The 25598-nt window shown below is 45.9% G+C and overlaps 1 protein-coding gene across 2 annotated transcripts in view; it reads right to left on the bottom strand.

Moving 5' to 3' along the window:
* Positions 1-24854, bottom strand: part of ATP1B3 (ATPase Na+/K+ transporting subunit beta 3) — a 57347-nt gene extending 32493 nt beyond the window's left edge. Inside the window, exons 1-2 of one of the 2 annotated variants that reach the window (XM_045030492.1) lie at positions 24569-24854; positions 5108-5236 (exon numbers count right to left, since the gene is read on the bottom strand). In XM_045030492.1, the coding sequence (XP_044886427.1) occupies positions 5108-5236; positions 24569-24677 (238 nt within the window). In that variant the 5' untranslated portion in view covers positions 24678-24854. Of the gene's footprint in view, positions 1-5107; positions 5237-24244; positions 24309-24568 lie in introns of those variants that run through there. The other variant, XM_045030494.1, reaches the window with a different exon arrangement.
* Between the last annotated feature and the right edge of the window lie 744 nt (positions 24855-25598).

Raw genomic sequence — 25598 nt, 5'->3', positions numbered from 1 at the left:
CTTTTTGAATACTATATAAGTGGCTAATAAATTAAGAACCGAAATACTAAATATTAAAAGTTTTGGAAGAACCCTCATCTTTTAGGGTTTAAGACAACCTCTATTTGGGGTTACGATGAAATTGTCCCAGGAAGAAGGTTATCCTATAACTGCTTATACACTGTCTTTTTTGCACTTCCTCTGAAGTGTCCAATACTAGCCACTGTTAGCATCAAGATACTAGATGGACCACTGGTCTGATCCAGTAAGCAACATAGGACTAGGTAATGACAGCTTTCCTTTTTAATTGAGTTTGGTATTTTAAAACATGCAAAATCTTCACCTCATTATCCTCTATATCATATCTAATTTATATCTTGAACAATCAATATCTGAAGGGGGTTTTCTTCTGCAAACAGGAAATATTCCAAAATATTTCCATAAGTTTTGTTTTCCCAGTCATCTTCTCTTTCCTCTGCTATTTCAGCTGTATGCTTTAACAGCAAAACAGGGAGGATAAAAATCAATGATTTAAAAAAAAAATTGATAAACTGCTTTTTGACAAAAAACGTATCTAAAGATAGTTTAAACTAAGATATATTATAGCTCAAAGATATCTCATCATGGAATAGGAATTATAAAGACAATGTATGAGACAATACATTCATGTAATGTTTAAGTAAAGTTTTGTAAATGAGTTCCAATAGTTCATGGATTAGGGACCCAATATTATGGGGTTCCAAGGACTCCTGTACAGATTATTTAGGTTAATCTTTCTACCTATCCAATGGGACTCAGTTCTCAGTCCAGAACATACCATCAGAGATGCTTAGTTTTGCAGTTCTCAAACTGTGGATTTGTTTCTCCAGAGATAACATGCTTGTTAACAGCAAAAATGTTTTTAAATAAATAAATAATATATACAGATGAGAAAAAACAGATCTCAACCCTATTGCCCCCTGCAAATTTGTGTACCCAGAGTCAATCCCTTACCTCCCTCTAAAAGTGAAAAGTTTCAAAAAGTTCAATGAATAGAATATTGCTGGGGGCGGAATAGATCATGTAGCCTATAGGATTAACCTGCTTGCTTGCATATTATACATCTTTTCTTATAGTTTAAGTATTTGGTTTATTGTAATAGGTTTATAGATTTATATTAAAGTAAGTTTGGCTGTAATGCAAGAGACCTACAGGCCATATCCTGTATGTTAAGCTAAGGCAAAGTTAGCATATCTATATTAAGACCTTTTACCCCAAAAAGTAAAGTTGACCTATACCTTGTTACCTAAATAGAGAAGTACCCACGCCTATGTCTATGACCTTTTATCTAGACCAATCGACAATGGAGAACAGCATAGGGGGGTTTTCAATGTTGTACCTACAGACTTAACAGGTACACCGCAAGGGAACTTATGTGCGTATGTACATGTCATCAATACGCACACACGTATTAGCCTATGGGGTAAGCGTACCCTAACATTTTGTGGGTGAGGAATGAAATTTGGGCATAGAAGGATGGATTTCCAGCACGTGACCCACCTCGCCAGAGCACTCCACTCTACCATTCCCATTTACATTCTATTTCTACTCTCTCTCTATTCTATCTATGATGACTACTACTATTAGTAGGCTATACTTGTTCTTAAACTAAGTTTCAAGGGAACTAAGCTAAGCTTGGTTTCCCTAAGTTTTATTCTTAGTTTATTAGGTTTTGATTTTAAGTTTAAAGTTAGTCAAGTAAACCCTAAGTTAGTATTGATAGCTTTTAGCATTACATTTTTCTAATCACTGCATCCCTCTCTCAAGAATTGAGAAACCTGAACTGCAAGGCTGGTCCTGTCTCTCTCACCACCAGGTTATCAAGGAATAGTGTGAGTATTTTAACCAAAGCTTTGTAGCATATAATACTATATTACCATATGTATCTTTTGAATTGCAGTAATGCAATTGTAACTGAGTATTTTACCATTTACTTACTATTATTGATTTTGACAAAAAGTCTTTAAGGCCGTATCTGTCTCAGTGTGAGCTTCCTGTCATACCCCCGAGGGTCCTTTGTAAATTCTGTGGAGCCTGATTCGGGACAAGAACTTTATCTTCTGATCAAACAGATTGGCGAGCCTAAAACCCATACTATTAATATTAATAATTACTAATATGATTAAAATTAAATTAAAATTAATAAATTTAATTCCTATATTATCCAAATTAATATTATTAGTACATCCCAACTCAGGCTACAATCTGGACAAGGAGAAGTCTGGAGATAAATGTGAGAAGGGAGGGAGACGCAGGCAGTAGAAGCAAAAGTGAAACTGTTCAAGCAGCATATTCCAGAAGTCTTGAGGTCTTTCTGAGTGTAGCCTTCACTGATTTGAAATCTACCATACCATTCTCTCACTAGAAGGGAAAACCTATAATGGCGACAGGCCATAAGAGAGACCCAATTTGAGAATATTTTAATGAAGTTCCTCTACCTGTGGGTAAGACAGGCATGCGTGCAAAATACAAACAGTGCAATAAAGAAATGCAAGGCCTGGTTGCCCTAATGAAACATCAAGAGAAGCATTCCTTCTCAGGAGGAAGCTGCTTTGAAGATGATGAAAGGAACATGTCTGAACATGAAGGATCTTCAGGTTGGTAAACTTTTTTATTTCATACTTTTTTCTGAAGGACTGCCTGTCTTCCTTCTGGACTATTCTTGAATTCTCATGTTTGAGCAAAAAAATATAGTTGTTACTCTATGGTGCTATCATTTTAGATGCAGTTGTGATAAAAAGTAAATAGCTGAAATAGGCAGATCTTCCTTTTACAATTCCTTTTACACTTTTACTGAGAGTCAGTGAATGCAATGAGTAATACTAAATGAGAAGTATGGTAACAATAATTAAATAACTGCATTGACTTAGTTTGTTTAGGAGAATCCATCCTCAACATACTGGATTCTGAAGACTATCCACCTTCAAGATTACCATCATTTTTTTAGTTTCAGAGTTATCTGCCAGTGATAGTGTTTCAGTCACATCAAGTATGTCACATAGCCACAGTACATCACCTGTAGCAAAAAGAAAAAAAAATCTCCATCATCCAGAAACAACCATAGACAAGGTCTAGAGGGTGAAATTGTTAACCTGAGTCTTGATGGGTGGAACAATGTCCGCAATGATCCTGTTATATGTGCTTGTGTGACAACAGAAGAAGGGAATATCTTCCTTACAGAAACAATTGATACATCAGTAAATGCACACACAGCAGAATACTCACAAGAAGTAGCAGTAAAAGCTATAGCAAACTGAAAAAAAATTAAAATATCTATTACGCAGCTTGGTCACAGACAATGTTGCAAATGTATTCAAGATAAGAAATTATTTAGGAGAGAGTGAAGAGAGTCCCAAGCCAATAACATATGGTTGCAGTGCTTATTTGTTGCACCTCCTAGCAAGTCTTTTCAGTGTTCCAGAAATAAAGGCTAATGTTGTTGAAATTACAAAATACTTCCGTAACAACCACTCTGCAGTGGCTGCTCTGAAAAAAGTGGGAGGAACCAAGCTAACTCTACCACAAGATGTGCGATGGAACTCAGTAGTGGACTGTTTTGAGCACTATATCAAGAACTGGCCTAATCTGATGACAATTTGTGAATAAAATCATGAAAAAAAATAGATGGCACTGTCACAGCCAAAGTTCTCAACTTTGGGCTTAAGAGAAATGTTGAACACTTGCTGAGTTTGCAATGACAGTTAAATTACAAGCATTAAAAAAACGAATGGAACAAACACTATCTCTAGCTCATTTTCTTGCAAATATTCTCAATACTCAGTACAAGGGTCAAACTTTAACTACTGAAGAAGAGGAGTTGGCTATGACATGGACATCCAACAATCATTCCTCCATAATGCCAACTATAATAAACTTCAGAGCTAAGGGTGAACCATTCAAGAAATATATGTTTGCTGATGATGTTTTAAAGAAAGTCACACCAGTGAAGTGGTGGAAGTCACTTAAGCACTCGGATTCAGAGACTGTTGAAGTGATAATCTCACTTTTAACAGCAGTAGCTTCTTCTGCCGGTGTAGAAAGAATATTTTCTTCCTTTGGACTAGTTTATTCCAAATTGAGAAATCGTTTGGGACCTGAAAAAGCAGGAAAGCTTGTTTTTCTTATCCAGATTATGAGCAAACAGGAAAATGAAGGTGAAGACGACTGAGTTAGCTACAAAAGGCAATATTTTAAGTTTCTCATGTTGACCTGGCTAGCATAGTTGATTTAATTATTTTTTTTAAATATGTCATTTAACTATTTTAGTTAAACAATTTTAACAAACTTGAAAAATTCATATGCTTGTTTTGTTAAAATACTCTATATTTGCTGTTCAAGAAAAGAATCTAGAATACATAACGTTGTTGTTTTAGTTAAATAAAACAATTTAAATGTCTGTCTGGTGATGTTCTCCTCCTAATACAGCATGACAAGAAAATCCTCCAAATATTAATGATTAACCTATTGAATTGGAGATAGCTCACCTCCCAATGACTTCATAAATATCTGAAAAGTTTTCAAAATAAATCACTGTTTAAAAATGTATAATGTGTACCTTCTAAAAATGAAACCTATATCTATCTCTGGGTTCTGAGGAATATGTATTAAGGTTATAACAACCAACAAGAATGCACTTTAATGTAGAAATAAATGACTAAATCAAGTCTTCCTAACTAGTGATTTAAATCATGATTTAAATCAAATCTACCCTGCAGCAAAATATCAAAACTTAGCTTACTCCTGCAGTGAAGCAACAACGCTATGTTTACGACCTCATATTGCATTGTTGTGGATTGAAAACTGCAATTTAAATGTACAGCAAAATCCAGGAAGAACTAGAAAGGAGTGAATTTAGAGCTATCAGTTAGTAAATATGGCCAAAAAAGCCTATAAATGGCTTTATGCTGCAAACCTACAAAGCCCAAATAATTCACCCATTATAAAAGAGTCCTCCTTTAAAACTCTTTATTACTCTAATTAAAACTACACTACATTGGAATATGTACTTTATCCTAAAAGGAAGTTATTAGATAAAATTTATCTTATTCTAATTTAAAATCCAGAAATAAAACTAAAAGAGTACAGTTACCTGGACTAGAAATCCGGTCACGATATTTGGGAATATCTCCGCTCAGGGTCTGAAGCATAACCCACATTGTGAACGTAAAGAGTGCTGCTAGGAAACCATAGAATACCAGATAAAACAGCAAGATTAGACCTGTAAAATTAAAGAACTCAAATTAACAAAATATTTAAACTGAACGTGAGTCTAATTTTTTACTCTGACACTGAGGATTGTAGTTCAATAGGAGTTGGATCAAGTGCTCAGTCCCCACCACTCAAACACAGAGATACCAAATTACATCTTCCTTGTGTTTCAGCATTAGAATCTACAGATATAGCTATTTCTATACATACATACATACATACATACATACATACACACACACACTCCCCCCCCCCCCCAAATAAAGTTCAGCTTTTAAAAGAAAGGTCATTCCATTTTTTTAAAAAAAAAATTTAAAAAGCTTGAACAGGAGGATGCTCCTTCCCCAGCTTCTGAGGACAATTTTTGTTCTGTTGCAGCTGCTCTTTCTGAGAGCCAAGTAACTGATTGTACCCCAGCATAACAGAGACCTCTACGTGCAATACTATATGTGAATAATCAATCAGATTACAAGCCAAATGACTATACATTAGATTTTCACCAAGTTTATAGAGCCCTGGATGAAAAAACAAGATGCTATAATGGGAACACAAATTACAACTGTAGAATTTCTCACTCGCTGATTGGGGACTACATGGTGCTTCTTCTGATGCAGAACTTGAGGTACATGTGACAGTAAGTTAGGTGGTTTTGCGATGTGGATAAGAAGGTTGTAGAATACATCCAACACACAATTGGTATATCTTGCAATCATTTCTCAAGCTATCCCAGGCATTGGGTTAAGACTGGGCACATTACAGAGCTCCTTTAGCAATTTTAACAACAGATTAGTTTTTTCTTTTTTAAAGCATTAAGTAAATATAGTTTTTCATTTAACTAAACAGAGTGAATAGACCAGTGGTTCTCAACCTATTTATCATTGTGGGCTGTGCGGGACCCCGAACCTGCTGTGGGGAAGCTGGGAGCCCACCACACACGGCCAGGCAGCCGGGAGCCCGCCATGTGTGGCCTTTAGCCCACAGCTGTGTGCTAATTGGGCTGCATGCAGCCCATGGGTTGAGAACCGCTGGTCTAGAACTAAGCTTGGATTGCCCACTTCAGGTGTTTTCTGTAAGCTTTATGTAGGTCTGTGCCAATAAACTACAGAAGGTTTGTCACCAAGGGAAATTGTCTAGAGAGTGAAACTGATAACTTAGATAAACAGGCAGCTTCATGGACAAGCTTCCCCCATCCTCTCTAGTATCTCCCAAAATCAATAGAAAAATTAAGGTTAGTAAGTAGCTACATTATACTGTAGCATATCAAGCCAAAGCTAATGTTTGCCAATTATTCAAAACATTAAATATATTTCTATATCATATTATTCCTATAAACAGCATTCAAACAAATTAATATTAAAACATTACTTCTATTGCCTCAAGCTTTGAGAAATCATGATGCTTTCCAAGTTACCACATGGATATCACCTGTGAAGAGTATTTGAAGGAACAGTGTGTGTGGAAAAGGAGGGAGGAAACTGGACACAGTCACTAAGGATTTAAAGATTTTAAGTTAACACTGCTGGGGTGCAACTGGCTGGAATCCTCATCTTGGTCTAGTCTGCTATGGAGTTAAACTGAACATTTTTTAAAATGGAACTAGCCTTTAGTTAAGAAATAGACTGAAAAGGCTTTAAGATGACCCAGATATACAGGGTTATGTAGTTTTTTTAATTTTGCCAACTGCTATTCTTTAACATACTATTTCAATGCAGGCCTGAACACTTCATCACCTCAGAGAGTTTTTCACCACATTGGCAATAGTGATTAATGTTTTACAAAAATGAAAGTGACATAAGGGAGCTTTTGCATGGAAAGCCTGGAAGAAAGTAAGTATGTGCCTGCAAGATAAAAAATGATGAATCGTGCAATTAGTTACGGACTGCTCCTCTGAAAAACTGCTAAAGAGAATATCTACATTTTAAGTAGCTGTCTGGTTACACAATCTCATAGGTCCTAAAAATAACTAGATATGACACTCTGCAGTAGTACTATAAATGTGCACCTTTGCTGTGTAGTGAGGCAGAAGGCTTTCACCTTAGAAGTGCTGCATCACAAGTCAATTTGAGGGTAAAGGATGCAATTACTCATGTAAGTGATCCCTATCAAAAATGGCTTAGATGGAGCTGTAAGCTTTTACAGGAACGTGGCCCATTCTGGACATTGGTAACTAAAGCTATTCCAGTAATCCATTTACAAGAGCATATTGTGTGCATTCAAAATTAAATAGTCAAGTTTGGTAGATTTTCTTTTAGTACATTAAGCTTAGGTGTCTCAAGTAAACCCACAGAAAGAGTAATTTAGAATTAAGGGTGAATAATTGTCCTAAACTCACCTAGATGTGAGTAAGTATTGCAAAAACATTTGAAGAGTGCATAATTTTGTGTGCTGTAATGTTTACATATAGGGCCTGAAAAAGTCCACAAGATGACTACTAGCCATATGTATACAGGCAAATATAACAGATGGGAAAACACAGTTAGAACATCAGTTACGGAAAAGGTAACTGTTTTTTCTTCTTCGAGTGATTGCTCATGTATATTCCAAAGTAGGTGATTTCAAGGTATATCTGTTGGAGGTGGGTAGGAGTTCACAAGTTTCCATGACGGAGGACAGTCCTGCCAAACCCGGTGTCATCCCTGGTTTGCGAGACTATCGCATAGTGCGAGGTGAACGTGTGAACCGATGACCACGTGGCTTCCCTACAAACATCCTGGATGGGGACGTGGGCCACGAAGGCAGCTGAGGAGGCCTGTGCCCAGGTCAAGTGCATCCTCACAATGGTTGGCAGGGGAACGCCCGCCAGCTCATAACAGGAACGGATGTACGAAGTGATCCAGTTGGAAAGCCGCTGAGTGGAAATCGGCTGGCTCTTCGCACGCTCAGCCAAGGTGACAGCTGCGAGGACTTTCTGAATGGCTTAGTCTGCTTGAGGTAGAAAGCCAGAGCCCATCGAGCACATGGAGACAGCGTTCCTCACTGGATGCGTGAAGCTTGGGGCAGAGGACCGGCAGAAAAAATGTCCTGACCCATGTGGTAGGTGGAGACCACCTTCGGGAGGAACATGGGGTGTGGGCGGAGCTGGACCTTGTCCTTATGAAAGACCGTGTACGGCAGTTCGGAGGTCAGGGCCCTGAGCTCTGAAACTTGCCTGTCCGACGTGATAGCAACCAGGAAGGCCACCTTCCACGAGAGGTGAGACCAGGAGCACGTGGCCAGTGGTTCAAACGGGGGCTCTGTGAGATGAGCCAACACCAGGATTAGGTCCCACTGTGGAACCGGGAGTCTAGAATACGGGAAAAGACAGTCTAGACCCTTAATGAACCAGCCAGTCATAGCATGGGAAAACACCGTGTGTCCTTGCACCAGTGGATAGAAGGCCAATATGGCCACCAGGTGCATCTTGACAGATATGGGTGCTAGGCCCTGGCAACAATGCAGAGCTCTCCAGCAGAGCTCTCCAGCAGAGGTGTCCATGCAATCTCAGACTAGAAAGAGGGCCCCAGCATGGACTGACCAGGAAGTCTTGGATCTGATCGCTGTGTGGGGTGAGGAGTCTGTGCTTTCGGAGCTGCGCTCCAACAAACGGAATGCAAAGACCTACGAGAAGGTCTCCAAAGCCATGGCACTCAGAGGATACAGACAGGATACAACGCAGTGCCGTGTGAAAGTCAAGGAGCTGAGACAAGGCTACCAAAAAATCAGAGCGGCAAACGGACGCTCCGGAGCCCAGCCCCAGACATGCCGGTTCTACGAGGCACTGCATGCCATTCTTGGTGGGTCTGCCACCACTGCCCCACCAGTGTGCGTGGACTCTGAGGATGGGATACTGTCGACGGACTGTTCCTCGGAGATGTTCGCGGACGGGGAAGATGAGGAGGATGATGTAGTCGACAGCGCTTACAACGCTGATTTCCCCGACAGCCAGGATCTCTTCATCACCCTCACTGAGATCCCCTACCAACCCTCCCCAGCCGTTACCCCGGACCCTGAATCAGGGGAAGGATCAGTCGGTAAGTGCTTTAAACATGCAAACATTTTTTCTAACAGAACAGGAATATTAACTATGCGAAAAGAAGGTCAATATATATGGGGATGGAACAGAAATCCTCCTGGGAGATTTCCGAGAAGCTCTCCTGCAGGTAATCGAAAAGCCTCCGCATGAGGTTCCTGGGGAGAGCTGCCTTATTGGGTGCTCCGTGGTAGCACACTTTTCCGCGCCAGGCTATCATCAGGTACTCCGGGAGCATTGCCTCCACGAGCATGGCCGCATAGGCCCCTGGTTTGTACTGGCTTTCACGCAGCATGCGCTCTCTGCCTCAGTGACCCTCCTCAGGGTGATCTCGCTCGGAGACTCCTGCATTTAATTACAGTAATTTGTGTACTATTAGTATTGGGAGTGCTTCACTGTTCCTTTGCATAACAATGAGCGTCACTTTACAGCCACGTGGTGGAGGCTGCGGAGTGGCATTATACAGGGATCTTTCCCAGGGAACAGACGCGAGGGGGTGCAACAGGGGCAAAGTTTATGCTTTCAGGATTGCCTGTAGCAAGAGGACAGTGGTATACATTGACTTTTAAGCAGCCAAAAGTTTTTGGCTTACCATGCCTGGCTGCTCCACGGATTCTGCTGTCCCGCCCCGCTTGTCTGGTCTGCAGTGCAATCCCCCAGGCAATGAAAGCGAATTCCGAAAATTCGAACTTTCCCTGAGTGCTGTGCATGGTCTTGTTCACAGAGACTGACTAGACTATGTTTCCTCTTTGCGGAAATGTATCTTTATAAAGAAGTCAATCCCTTTTTCCCCATCACACAGCTGCACCTGTATCCCGACCTGCTCCAGCATGCCCCTCAGAGAGGCTGGCGCAGATTAGGTGGCGCAAGAAAAAGACACGGGACGAGATGTTCGCAGAATTTATGGGCTGCTCCCGAGCCGAGGCGGCCCAGCAGAGCCAGTGGAGGGAGAACCTCTCTCAGCAGCAGCGCTCACACAGCAAACGGGAGGACAGATGGCGTCTGGAGGACCAGCAGGCGACTCAAACGCTGCTTGGACTAATGAGGGAGCAAACGGACATGCTCAGGCGCCTTGTGGATGTTCTGCAGGACCGCAGGCAGGAGGACAGAGCCCCCCTGCAGTGTATCTGCAACCGCCCTCCCCAGCCACAAAGTCCCATAACCCCCTCACCCAAAATAACAAGAAGGAGGTGCACCAGGGGCCATGAAAACTGTCACTCCACCCCAGCAGAGTGCTCAAGTACCAAAAAGCTCTCATTCGCTAAATTTTGAGAAGTCCTTCCCTTCCTGGATCACCCAAGTCCAAATCCCAGTTTCGTTCCCTCACTGTGTAGTTGATTATTAAAAATAGTTTGCTGTTCATTACTGTTTCCGTCATGTTTCTTTACAGAAGACTTTGTGTGAAGGGGGGGAGGGGTTTGGTAATTGCATAGGACGGTCACCATTACCTGGATACATACACGGGGGCAGGATCTACAGCAGGTCACACACACATAGTGCAGTCACTAGGCACCCTGGTCAGTCTGGGAGGTGTTTTTCATGTTCTGTGCATAGGCGGAAGGTGCCCTGCTCCAGCTATATTTGGAGCTGGGTCTCTCCCCCACTCCTGCCTGGATCGGGCCCTGGCCCCCATGGGTCTCCGCCCCGCCCCGCCGCGCTCCGTACCTGCCTGACAGTAGAGCAGCTCCCCGCAGAAATGCTGTCTGGTGCTCCAGGGTCCTAGCGCCTGCCATACACAAATGGCAAGGCAGGCTGCCCTTACCCTGCCCTTCCACCATAGCCCTGAGCCTCTCCAATGCCCCAAACCCTCAGCCCAAGCCAGAGCCCTCATCCCCCTACACCTCCTCCCCCTTCCCACACACCCCTAACCCCTTCCTACGCCCCCACCCCCAGCCCAGAGCCTGCACCCCTCACCCCTTCCTTCACACCCACCTGTAAACGTCCTGCCCACAGTCCTCCCCCGCCACAAGGCCACATAGCCCCCGCACACAGAGTCCCGAAAAGGAGGGATGGCAGTCTCCGTTGAAACCACCAGTCCGGCAGTGCAGACCGCTCTAGGGGCAGGAGCCTGTCATTCCTAGAGTGTAGAAGCGGTCTGTACATCACTGCACACCCTACCCACCACAGTCTGCGTCCCTGTTTCAACCCTTTAACGCGAATTCATTAGTAAAGAAAAGGTTGCTAATTAAAAATATTCCATTAACTTTATTTTTAAACGTGTGTTGGAAGGGGGGAAACGTGGTGAACGGTGTATGTCACCGCAGAAGAAGGTCAACAGTAACTGAAGCAGGGTCAGGTTCAGCTTCTCTGTAAAGAAACTGAACAGTCACAGGTCACGCTGCTCGCTGAGGAACCTAGCTTTCAAAGCCTCCCGGATGCACAGCGCTTCCCGCTGGGCTCTTCTAATTGCACGGGTGTCTGGCTGAGCGTAATCAGCAGCCAGGCGATTTGCCTCAACCTCCCATCCCGCCATAAGGTCTCCCCCTTGCACTCACAGAGATTGTGGAGCACACAGCAAGCAGCAATAACAATGGGGATATTACTTTCGCTGAGATCCGAGCGAGTCAGTAAGCTTCGCCATCTCCCCTTGAGACGTCCGAAAGCACACACCACCACCATTCTGCACTTGCTCAGCCGGTAGTTGAAGAGCTCCTTGTCACTGTCCAAGGCGCCTGTATAGGGCTTCATGAGCCAGGGCATTAGCGGGTAGGCTGGGTCCCCGAGGATCACTATAGGCATCTCCACATCCCCAACACTTATTTTGTGGTCCGGGAAGAAACTACCTTCCTGCAGGCGTCTAAACAGACCAGAGTTCCTGAAAACACACGCGTCATGAACCTTGCCCGGTCCCCTATGGTCCACCAGTGCTTGCAGCACCATTGAAAAGTAGCCCTTTCGGTTAATATACTGGCTGGCGTGGTGGGCCGGTCCCAGGATAGGGATGAGAGTCCCATCTATAGCCCCACCGCAGTTTGGGAATCCCATCGCGGCGAAGCCATCTATGATGACCTGGACGTTTCCCAGGGTCACTACCTTTGAGAGCAGTAGCTCAACGATTGCGTTGGCTACTTGCATCATAGCAACCCCCACGGTAGATTTGCCCACGCCCAAGTGGTTCGCTACTGACCGGTAGCTGTCTGGCGTTGAAAGTTTCCAGAGGGTATGGCTGGAGAGTCTTTCCCGCATGCTCGGGGTTCAGCTGACCGCCATATTTGGGGTCGGGAAGGAATTTTCCTCCAGGGTAGATTGGCAGTGGCCCTGGAGGTTTTTCGCCTTCCTCCGAAGCATGGGGCAGGGGTCGCTTGCTTAAGGAGTGGGTGGATCGGCTTATGTGGCCTGCATCTTGCAGGAAGTCAGACTAGATGATCATAATGGTCCCTTCTGATCTTGAATTCTATGATTCTATGATTCTATGGCCACTCGCTTCTGCACAGTCAGGGCTGCTCGCATCCGGGTGTCCTTGCGCTTCAGGGCAGGGGACAGCAAGTCACAGAGTTCAAGGAAAGTGCCCTTACGCATCCTGAAGTTTCGCAGCCACTGTGATTCATCCCAGACCTGCAGCACTATGCGGTCCCACCAGTCCGTGCTTGTTTCCCGGGCCCAGAATCACCGTCCCATAACATGAACATGACCCATTGCCACCATGATCTCCACGGCGCGGCGTACCGTGCTTTCTGAGAGGTCTGTGCCACTCTGAGACTTCATGTCCTCACCGCGCTGCCGGAGCCTCCTCGCCCGATTTCTCAGCATCTGACTGTTGAAGAGGTGGACGATAAGGTGCGAGGAGTTGACAACGGCCATAAGTGCAGCGATGATCGCAGCGGGCTCCATGATCGCAGTGGAGTGCTGTGGCGTCCGCGCTGTCACTAACAGGAAAAGTGCGCGAACTGATTTCCCGCCAGCGGGAGTGACGGTTGAATGCTGACAGTTACCCAAGACCACCCTCGACACAGTTTTCCCCCCAGCATGCATTGGGGGGAAATCCCAGAATTCCAATGGGCAGCGGGGAGTGTGGGAACTGTGGGATAGCTTCCCACAGTGCACCGCTTCCAATTTCGACGCTTGCCCCATTAGTGTGGACTCACAAAGTCGAATTAGTGTCCTTACTGTGGACACACAAATTCGACTTTGTAAGGTCGATTCTACAAATTCGACTTAAGTTGATTCGAACTACTCTTGTAGTGTAGACATACCCTTATAGTCCCGTTGCTTCTTATGGGCAGCCTCGTACTTCAGGAGGGCGGCCGGGGTTGGAGTCTGCTGCGGCTTGAACTTAGGTTTTGCCGGAGCCGGGACATAGAGACCCAGGGTCTGGAGGGTCGTGCGGGAGTCCTTCATGCCATGCAGCCCTGCCCCCAGCAAGCCAGAGTATTTTACTACCAATGCACTGCTTACCTGTTGCCTACCCCCCTTATAAATTAAAAACACTTGTTTATATATTAACCACCATTATAAATGCAGGAGACAAAGTGGGGTTTGGGGTGGAGGCTGACAGCTCACGATCCCCCATGTAATAACCTTGCGACCCCTTGAGGAGTCCCGATCCCGTTTTAGAACCCCTGGATTAGTAAATATGCAGGTTTTGGCAGCATTCGACTCATTAATAGAAATTGCCATAAGAGCACAGATATTAAAGATAATTATGTTCTATCTGCCCAGATTTTCCCCAGTTGCAGAAATTATTGTGCCACTTCTGCTAATAATAATAATCACGGAGTGTTGCCAATGCAGAATAGCTACTGCATTTCAGTAGCAGGGAAGGGAGATAAGAACACTTCTGTGAAACACTTCATGGTAAAAGGCATTATATGAATGTAAAGTTATTTGATTCAGCTATGTTGATTTGCTTATCCATTAAGCTAAAAAGAGACATGCTTTTTTTTTTTGCTTCTTTACGATGTCTAAAAGCCTGAAAAGGTTCTCTCGCAAACCCTTTCTACACCTCAAGCTTTGTTTTTTTGGGTTAGAAATTCAGATTTGTTCAAAATTCAACACCCTGCCTCTTACTCCCGGAGCTCAGATACCCCACAGGTCCTCATAGCCTATCCAGTATATGAAACCCACACCTATTTTTACCATAGATTTTTAATAATTATGCTAAGTGTAATTTGCTAGGCTACAGCATATCATTGCTAGATCTGAATTCTCATACCAACCAGCAAGCTTTAGCTTACTTTATGAAATAGTTAAGTACAGTCTTTGTACTACTGATTTAAATGAATTCACAGTGTAACAGTACTCCTTGGCATGTCAGGAAAAAACAGTTACTCAGAGGAGACAGCTACCTACCCACCAGAGACTATTTTTACCATTTCTAGTGACATGTGACATCTTTTGTAGAAAGTGAAGGAGGAAAGAGTAGGTCCCCAGACCTGTAATACAGGTTACCATTCCAAATATCACTGGACAATTCCTTTTGTCTCATTGGCTGACAAAGAAAACAAATTAAAAAGATTGTAGGGAAAGTAACAAGCATATAACCAGAAACTCATCACCTACACCTACACTATCAAGCCTCACACATGAAATGCTTACGCTTTAATGTCCAGTTTATAAGTTATATCTTTTGTTAAGAAGAACTTACATAAGCTTACATAAGAAATGCCAACAGGGGTTCTTAATTTAGACAGAAAAAAATTCCTATGTTTTCATAAAAACAAGCACTGCAAGAATGCACTGAATCCAAAGTATCCACTAGTCAAATGCACTAAGTGAAATCTGAATGTTAAAAAAATGTTAGTTGGTGAATATCCATCTGTATCTCTTTCATATCTAAAAACCTGCAAGTGTTCTTATAGATTTTCATTCTGCCTTCTCTCCTATTAGATTAAAAAAAATACAAATTTGAGTTCAGATCCAGCCAGATCTTAAACTAAATTGACAGGGTGTGGCTGTCCTGAATGGGATGCTTCCATGTAAACTGATGTGCTGAAGTAGTGGTGGGGATTCAGCAGGTAGTACTCTGAACACCATAATATACTGCTGGATACACTGTGTAACTGAAGGCAGGGCCGGCTCTAGGCTTTTTGCCGCCCCAAGCAAAAAAATTTTTGGCTGCCCCCCCCGCCCACCAGTGCCCCCCACTCACACCCCCTGCTGCCCCAGCACTGGGCTCCCCCCCAAATGTGGGATCCGCTACCAGCACACTGCAGCCGAGCCCTGGCCCAGCTGCGACTCTGTCCCCATGCGGGTGGAGCTGCTGGGCAGCACGGAGCGGGAGTACTTCCAGGTGGCGGCACGGCTATGGGGTGGCGCAAAGAACACGGGCCCCTCCCTGGGCTTCGCAGCACTGCTGGTGGCCAAGGTGGATCAGTTCGTGCTCACCGCCCTCACCCTCGACATGCTGGCGGCCAAAGACCTGGAGAGCCCCCTGGACCTGCTGCTCTTCAGCCTCACGGTGCCCTGGCCCAGCCTTGGCAGGAGGGAAGGCGAGGATCTCCGGCTGCGGGGCTACCTGCTCAGCACCGACGAACCCAGTCGGCCGCTCACCTCCTCACACACTCCAGGAGCCCCTCGCCGCCATCGCAGCCCGGGCTCAGCTCCAGGGGACCCCGTTTCCCTCCCTCCCTGGCTCCTCACACACACTGGGTAGGGCCGCCCAGAGGATTCAGGGCAGAGCAATTTTGGGGGCCCCTTCCATAAAAAAAAGTTGCAATACTATAGTAACATGTATTTGGAAATGTAAAAAATAACTAGTGAAAATTAATTTGTAATAATTTGAAAATACACCAAATACATTATTTAAAAACATTAAATGCTTTACTGGTCTGTATACATTTGCAATTACAAAATGGGCTGTTGCTGGGTGATGGTGATGGTTGGTGCCAATGAGCTGTCACTGCCTGGAGGTGGTGCTGCTGTTGCCCAGGGCTGGGTGGGGAGCTGGGCTCTGGGGGGTGCCCGGCTCACAGGGGCTGGGCTCAGGACTGTGAGGAGATGGGGTCGGAGGTTGTCTGGCTCAGAGGGGCTCGCCTCAGAGCTGGGGGTCTGGGGTGGGGGGATGGGGTCGGAGGGTGCCCAGCTCAAAGGGGCTGGGCTTGGAGATGAGGGTCAGGGCTGTGGGGGATGGGATCGGGGGGTGCCCGGCTCAACGGGGCTGGGCTCGGAGCTGGGGGTCTGGGGTGAGGGAGATAGTGTCAGGGGGTGCCCACCTCAGAGCAGCTGGGCTCAGAGCTGGGGGTCAGGGCAGTGGGGGATGGGGTCGGGGGTGTCCGGATCAGAGGGGCTGGGCTCAGAGCTAGGGGTCAGGGCTGTGGGGGGAATCGGGTCAGGGGGGTGTCTGGATCAGAGGGGCTGGGCTCGGAGCTGGGGGTCAGGACTGTGGGGGGAATGGGGTCAGGGGGGTGCCCAGCTCAGAGGGACTGGGCTCGGAGCTGGGGGTCAGGGCTGTGGGGGGAATGGGGTGAGGGGGGTGTCTGGATCAGAGGGGCTGGGCTCGGAGCTGGGGGTCAGGGCTGGGCCTGGGGGGTAATGGGGTCAGGGGGTGCCTGACAAACACCTCCCTGAGACCCCCCCAATCCAACCCCCCTTCCCTGGCCCCTGACCGCCCCCCCCCAGAACCTGTGCCCCCTCCCTGCCCCCTGAGTGTCCCCGGGACTCCCTGCCCCTTAGCCACACCCGCCCCCCGCCCCGGCTGCTTACCCCCGGCTCACAGCGCAGCAGCCGCATGGCTCCGGAGGGGGCTGAGCTCTTCCCCGCTCAGAGCCGCGTGGGGAGGGGGCGGGGCCATGAGCTCCAGGCTGAGATCATCTGCCTCTGCTCGGCCCGGAGCTTGTAGCCCCGCCCCCTGACCACGCAGCTCTGAGCGGGGCGGAGCTCAGCCCTGCCCCCCCCCCCCAGCCAAGCTGCTGCTGGGCTGTTTAGGACCAGGGGAACAAGCGGAGGAGGAGCGGCCCGTCTTCTGCAGCCAGGCGGGGCCGCGCTACCGGTAAGGGGCCATCCCTCTCCCCCAAGCGGAGCCGGTAGCGCGGCCCTGCCCGGCTGCAGCCTTTTGCCGCCCCCTATATTTTGCCGCCCTAGGCAGCAGCTTGTTTTGCTGGTGCCTAGAGCCGCCCCTGACTGGAGGTGCAGTCATTACAGCACGTAAAAACAAAACCGCTGACCACTTGATTATATTCTGTCTACCTAAAATGTCCTCTATGATTTCTATAGGATATAGCATTCTTTGATTCCTGTACCAAACTATCATTTAATAAAGGCTTGACTATACTTGAAAGTTAATTCAGATTAAGGTAGGTTGTGAATTTAAACCACAAAATCTGTTCCTTATTGTTATGAACTGACAGTGGACTCAATACCATACCAGACAAGATAGATATGGTCCCTGCCTCCAATCACTTACAATTTAACCGAACTCCACAAAATGCAATGGGTAATATTATATGATGGATTAGATATACAACGTTGCTGTGTGCTGCTAGACCAGGGGTCTCAAACACGCGGCCCGCGAAGTTATTTTTTGTGGCCCGCGAGCTCCTCACAGCCCCCTCGCCCTCCCTCAGTGTTTACCTAGAGCGGCTCCGGCCCGACGCGCATCCGGGGCAGGGCAGGCTCCCTGCCTGCCTGCCTTGCCCCTGCGCCGCTCCGGGAAGTGGCAAGAACGTGGGAGAACAGAGGTGCAGGGGTGTGTGTTGCTTTGCTTCAGGCACCGCCTCCAGCAGCTCCTATTGGCCGTGGTTCCCCGTTCCTGGCCAATGGGAGATGCTGGGGGAGGGGTGCCAGGGCGGGCGGGCAGGCAGGGAACCCGCCCCCTGAGCCCCTCCTGCAGTCAAACCCCCTGCCCTGAGCCCTTTGCCACACCCTGCATCCCGACCCCCTGCCACACCCATCCTGCACCCCAACCCACTGGCCTGAGCCCCCTGCCGCACCCCAACCCCCTGCTGTACCCTGCACCCTGACCCCCTGCTCTGAGCCCCCTGCTGCACCCCAACCCCCTGCCCTGAGCCGCCTGCTGCACCCTGCACCCAACCCCCTGCTGCACCCCACACCCCTCTTGCACCCCAATCCCCTTCCCTGCACCCGACCCCCTGCCCTGAACCCACTGACACACCCTGCACCCCAACCCACTGCCCTGAGCCCCTGCTGCACCCCTCACCCCTCCTGCACCCACCAACTCCCTGCCCTGAGCCCCCTGCCGCACCCCCTCATCCCTCCTGCACCCCACACCCCAACTCCCTGCCCTGAGCCCCGGCCACACCCCACATCCCTCTTGCACCCCCTGGGGTTGGGATTTCGGGGAAGGGGTTGGAATAGGGGCAGGGGCGGGGCCTCATGGAAGGGGTGGAATGGGGGCAGGGCCAAGGGCAGCGGGGGGAGGTGTCAGTAATGCGGCCCTCGGGTCAATGTACTAGTCCTCATGTGGCCCTCGTGGTCATTTGAGTTTGAGACCCCTGTGCTAGACAGTAGCTGTATTTCACCACAGATGTGACTACCTTTTTTTTTTTTTTTAAACGGTGGATTGGAGGAAGGGTAATATTGAAATCTAGTCAATTTCAAAAAATTAACTGGAAGTAGCTCCAGGTACTACACCTGCCAAAGTGTCCTCTTGCCATTCTGGGTGCTTTACAATCACATTGTTGTTGTTTTTTTTGTTTGTTTTAATATTTTTTCCTCCTTGCTGCAGTATGAAAATTCCATTCAAAAAGCAAAAAACTTACAGATTATGCAGGCAAACCAGTAAAACTGAATATACACAAAGGGCTGTCAAATATATAAATGAGTTAGAATTTTTTTCAGCTATTGTAATTTTAGGCTTTACTTGTAAAAGCATTAGGTAGAAGTTTTCTGACCAAGGTGCGATTTTCAAGTTGACTTTGTCCCTTTAAAAAAATTCTGTGTGGAGTCCGCGCAAGTTTGATGTTTTTAAAAGTGCTTTCGGATCTCGTGAGAGAAGCTGTGCTATATGCCCAATGTCCCAACCATCAGCCTTATTTTAAGCTTCTCTTCTCCCCTTCACTTTCTATTGCAGCTCCCATGAAGTACTCCCTCTTAGTGCAACGTTCAACCAATGTCTTGCTGAAATCACACACGTACCATTACATACCAGTGGAGCCTGCATATGGAGTAAGGTAAATCCCATTATTTTTAATGCAGTTTTGTAGCCTATACAAATCATAAAATTAAAACTTTACAGAACTAACACCCTGACAATTAATGGGAATTGCCTTTCACCTTTTAGTCAAGGTTTAGTGATATACAATAGTGGGTGTGAAATCACCAGCAGGTTGTATGCTGGTACATTAATTTAAACTAAAAGGAAGCTGGTTAATCTGGTAAAACAGCACTTCATCTACCTGAAATAGAAGAGAAAAAAGTTAAATACTAGTATGCAGAATGTTCAGTCTCTTCAAGGAAACAGCCACTGAAATATTTCAATGAAGCAGAGAGTATTAAAGTGATTCATTCACCAGTGGGCCTCTTTGTGATGGAGTTGCCCCATGTAATGCTGTATATATCCAGTACTCATTAAGTTAATATGATCTGTAGCAAATAATTAGCTTTCCTAATTTTTAACATTTAGGAATTTATAGGTAAATTTATTCTGTGCATGTTACACCACAACTGGTCAGTTTATGACAGAGGACAGTTCCAGCCCTAAGAATCACAGTTTTGACAGAGAACTCACACTTCATGAAGTGTGAATATAATAAAGTATTATATATAAATTTAAAAAATTCCAACATTTCATATTTGATTAATTTAGAAAGTTACACAAATTTTTAGACCTATGGGTAGTGTAATTTATTTTCTTGTTTGTCTATGAAAAATAAAAGACAAAGCAACTATCACAATTTTATAGTCTTTACATTAATATATATTGCAATGAATACAGTACTTTAACTATCATTCAAGGCAGACTGCATTCCTGTAATACGGTATGTTCCACAAATAGATCATAAGAGGAACATGAATCAACCACATTTCCAAAGTCATGATAATGTGAAATAAGAGCATTCATGGGGAGGAGCACGGGAGGGAAGGGTGTGTGTAAATCCTGATAATGCATAATGATTGAATTAACTGCACTACTAGACAGTAGCACTTACTACTATGTTATATTCATGGGTAATCCATTATTATTGAAGATGCTAGATCAGGAAAATATACAGATACTTTTTTATGAAAAAACTCAAATTATGCTCTATACAACAAAGAATATGCTATACAATGAATAAAGATTTAATGGTGTTCCTTGAGCCAGTACACATAGTATGCTGATATCCTATAATCATCTTAGACAGCTGAATACCCAGCATAAAAAATTATATCCTCATGACATTCAGAAGGTGAAAAGGGCAAATAAAATTAATGGTAAACATGCTAGACAATCAGAGCCATCAACTTAAGTTCCACCTGTAGTTTAGAGGAAGGGACAGGAGAGCTTTCTTTACTTCTGTAAACACAGAAAAATTAAAAGGAGTTAGTGAAAGTGTTTCAATTAACCATGTTAGGGTTACAGACCTTTACCTGTTTCAGGCACTGAAAATAACATTGTCACATTTTAAGATAATTACCATATCTTTGCCTTTTTAGCTTATATTATGTTTTCTGTCTATACTATTTTCCCTATTTTTCACAGGAAATGCTAAAGAACCTTGATTTGTATTTATATTTTTGTATATCATTTGCTACTGCAGAGTTACAGTTTTAATTAAATGAGTGCATCAATCTTAAAACAGTTCCAAACTAGCCCAAATGCATGCAGCAGCTGATCTCTTGAACAATACCTTCTGCCTAAGTCACATCACCATTGTGCATCATTCACTACAGAACTCCCCATCTTCAAAAAGAAACATAGCACATTCTTTCAACAACGAGACACAACGAAAAAGGACGACACCTACACAAAGTTAAGAAAAAGTCTACAGTAGTCTCCTAAGGAGGCAGGAGAAATAGAGACTATTTATTGGAACACCTCCCAATACGCACACCCAGTCAAATCACATATTACTCAGTAGCATCCTCCCTTTTCAGCCAAAAATTTTGGTGGTCAAGCATCTACAATCAATACTTTGAAAGAGATTCTTCACCCTGTTCAGCAGGTAAGACCAGCAGAAACGACCAGCATTTCCTTTCCTGGATGTTCCCCTGCCATGGAGGAGTCCCCTGTAAGCATAGATTCTAGCGTAACCAGCTCTATGCGTCTCCCTATTTGCAGCTACTGGTGCAGTGGCCACGTCAGAGGCTATAGCGACACTAAACAGCGTGCAGCTGCACCGCTACAAGCGGTCTAGTATAACTTCTCTAAGCCGACGGGAAAGAGCTCTCCCATCGACTTAATTAATCTACCTCCAACGAGTGGCAGTAGCTGTCGACATCAGCATTTAGGTCAGCGTAACTTATGTCATTGAGGGGAATGGCTTATTCACACCCCTGAGAGATGCAAGTTATATCAACATAAATGGTAGTACAGACATGGCCAGAGGGATTGCGGGGGAGCAGTCTGAACATGTTGCACTCTGGCTCCCTGCAACTGGAATGTGTTCTCCAGATAAACTGCCAACTTGATGTTGGCTCGGGCAGAGCATCAGGGAGCCGTAGCTAATTATCTCTTTAGCACTTTCCTGAACTATCCCGAGCGGCTGGCTGAAGATGAGGAGCCATCTTTTATTAGGTATTCCCCTAACCTCAGACAGAGCCAGTTGAACTACCCAGCAGAAAGGGTAACAAGAAAGGGACAGTAGCTGCTTAAACGGCTCCCAAGGGAGTTGGTAAACAACAGCCTCCCACTTCTTTTTCAGTGTTGACAGAGCAGTTTAAAAGTTGCAAGGCAAACAATTTTAATTTGTAATCAAATACAAGTTTTTCTTCTTAGCAGTTTACCCTCAAAATTCACATATGAATGGATGAAGATAAACTGAAGACTCAATTTCAGAAATATTTAAGTAGCCAGACATAACAGGTTCAATACATTAAGCATGCAAAGTCTAAACTAACACCCCCATAGCATACAAAATGATTTGTGTGAATGCAGAATGAAGCATTGACATTAAGGAATAATTACTTAGGAATATTTAATCTCTTTACCACACACCTATTGGCTAAACTCCTGTTAAAGAGCAAATTAAGTACAACATTACATAAAGTACTAATGAACCTTTATATAAACATATTTACTGAATTTATTCTTGAAATGGGAAAGTATAACAATCACTCAACTCCAGATTAAGATTGTTTTTTAATAGCAAACCTATTTTATAGACAGTATGCCATGGCACAGGAAGAGACCAGGATGGCAGTATTACAAAGGTGCTCTCTAGTAAAGTAAGTTACTAGCTTGAAAGGGTTAGATTTTTATCAGTAATTGTCAGAAAACACTGATTTCACTATACATATACAAGCTGCCAAAAAAATATTTCCATTGATGAAATTTACAGATAGGCAACATAAAAAAATGCTGCTTAAGAACTTAAATATTGATTTAAGGATATTTGTTTTGTATATTTTGACCTGTGTAGTTGATAATTTGTGTCTTAATAGTTATAAAGCTAACTTTTTGAATCTCTACTGTCATTAAATAATCATCGGACCCCCACTCACTGTGACACCCATGATTTCCTGCAACTGTGAAAATTTAAGTAGATAAAAATGCTTAAAAATAAACATCCGTATCATATGTCAAAATTATTAAAAAAACAAATTCTGCCAAGCCCAATCATTGAGGGGGAGAGACTAGCTCAGTGGTTTGAGCAAGGGCCTGCTAAACCCAGGGTTTTGAGTTCAATTCTTGAGGGGGCCATTTGGGAATCTGCGGCAAAAATCTGTCTGGGGATTGATCCTGCTTTGAGCAAGGGGTTGGACTAGATGACCACCTGAGGTCCCTTCCAACCCTGATATTCTATGATTGATAAATAGCTTTGTTTTTCCTTAAGATATGCTAAGCATTTCTAAAGCACTTATAGTTGTTAATGCTATCTGTTTCAGTACACAAATATGCTTCTATGATCACTTAACCACACACCCATTCATTCAACCCACACACTTTAAGAGAACCTGCTGATGGGGTGCCTGAACAGAGAAGTCACAAGACAACAACAGACTGGAAATTTCCTCTCTTCCTCCTCCTCTATTTGAGTAGCAGAGTAGCTAGCAGGATCATATTTCTGTCTGAATAGAGGAGAGCTCATGTCAGAAACAGCGCCCTCTCCTGACAGGCAACCTGAGAGCACACACCCTGAATGCTCTGTGTGTTACTACTCATGGAGTTTGTACCAGGGCATGCATATGCCCAGCACTGCTCAACACCATGCTGAAATTCTTGTTGATTTTATAAGCACAGCTATTTAAATATCTCAACTGTATCAAAATTTCAGGAGCAGGTAGGGTGCTATCTGAAGCCAAGAAATATACTCCCTTGAGGAGTGAAGTAGTTTATTAACACTTAACATTTATACACCACTTTAATATGAATTCCCCCCCCCCACTATTGTAGTTTAAGAATTTGGGAGAATAATGTGATTTCATCTCCCTCCTGTTCCAGCTCCCAGCAGAGGCAGTGGGAAAATTAGGGAGGGAATGAAAACACAGTCTTCCAAACAGTCATGTGGAGAAACTACTGTTATCAGCCACATCTGTAAAGGAAGATCCCAGAAAATTCAATCTAGGGTCAACCTCAAGCAAAAGTAATGTAAGTTACAGATCCATCCCTGCTATTTTCAAAAGCTGTGGGCAAACTGACAACTCAAAGGCCAGACCTCTCCGCCACCTCCAGCAGCAGCAGCAGCACACCTCATTCACCACTGACAGGTCAGAGCTCCCCAAACTGTCGTGCCAACGAGGACTATGTGGGAGCATGACACGCGCGTGGCTGCAGTAACACCACAGAAGAGATCAGCGAGGAGGGAGCTGGCCCCCGTCTTGGCATCGGGAGTTTGCAGCCGTAACCTGCTACAGTTACGCCACCAGACTCCTCCTTCCTTCCTCCCCATCCCTACGCAGCGGACACGGAGAAGGAGCCTGCTGAGCCTCACTGCAGCATTTACGCGGAGAGTGAATCAGCTGGGGACGTACGGAGAGATGCTTCCCTCGGCCGCGGCCGCCCGATCACCAACCCGATCATCAACCCCACCAGCCCGCCCCGAGCGAGACGAAGAGGAAAGGCGGGGCGGGTGCCGCGGAACCAGCACGCGGGCTCCGAGACCCAACCCCCCCCCCCCCCCCCGGCGCACTGTCCTAGTCAGGCTATTTTTAGATCAGAACGCGGCGAAAGTAACGGCTTCCAGAGAACCGCCTCGTGGCTCCCCCCGCCGGCGGCCACACCCCGCCCGAACTGCCCCCCCCACCCCCAACGGCTCCTTCACCTCTTCACCCACCCGGCCCCCGCCAGTCCCTTACCCCAGCTCTTGGCCGTGCGCCCCAGAAACTCGCCGCTGCGCGGGTTGTACACGAACTGCCGCCACTCGGCCATGGTCTGGCTGAACGGCTTCTTCTCCTCCTTGGACATGGCGGCGCGGCGAGGGCTGTGCGTGTGCGGGCAGCAGAGACTCCCAGCCGAACTGCGGTAGCGCCTGCTCCGAGCCGCCAAGTCACCGTCCTCTTCCCCTCCCGCCGGGCGCCCGAGAGGCCGGGCAGGTCGCACGCAGCCGAGCTCCTCACTCCGCCTCCCGCTGCCGGGGCGGGGCCCGCTCACGTCAGCGCACCCTGTCCCCGCCCGCGCGGTCTCGAAGCCGCGCCTGCTGCCCCCTGGCGGCCAGAAGGAGAATAGCAGCTGGGGCGAGCTGGTCCGTAGAGCCCCGGCGTTCCAAGTGCTCCCCGAAGAGCGACACGGTGCCCGGAGTGGTGCTGCTCTGGCGCCACATGGCGCGGAGACCTCAGGCGCTGCCTTGCTTTACCCCGCCGAAGCGTGCACACATCCCATTGATCCGGACCTAGGGAAGGGCTGTGACACTCAAGCACATGCTTGGCGGGGGAAGGGAAACAAACTGATTTGACATCAAATTTTCAAACTGTGGCATTGAATCCGTGTTCAGGCACGTAACTGAGCTCGTTTTCACAGGAGCTGACTCCAGGCAGGTCCCCTAAGTCACCAGGGGAGCTGTCGGTTGTCAGCATCCCTGAAAATAAGAAGATTCACCAGGCCTAATTGTTCCCTTAACTAGGACTGTGCTACCTCCTTGACCTCATTTATATACTCAGTGTCCTGTGCACACTCATTAAAGGCTAATGGAGTTGACACAGCTGTCATAGAGGGCACAGTTTGGTCTGCAAAACCTCTCCCTGCTATAGATGGGGCAAATGGGAAAAACCCAGCCTGACTCTGAGCCCAGAGGGAGTGAGGTTCAGCAGCTAGCAGGAGGCGTATTACACTTACAAACTGTCAGAGGCTAAGTAGCAGACTAAGTAATTGCTTAGGGGTCCAAGCAGC

This window comes from Mauremys mutica, chromosome 9, assembly GCF_020497125.1.
Source record: "Mauremys mutica isolate MM-2020 ecotype Southern chromosome 9, ASM2049712v1, whole genome shotgun sequence".
In the NCBI taxonomy this organism is placed as follows: domain Eukaryota; kingdom Metazoa; phylum Chordata; order Testudines; family Geoemydidae; genus Mauremys; species Mauremys mutica.
The sequence above is the reverse complement of the archived record's forward strand: the minus strand, read 5'-3'. Positions and strand labels throughout refer to the sequence as shown.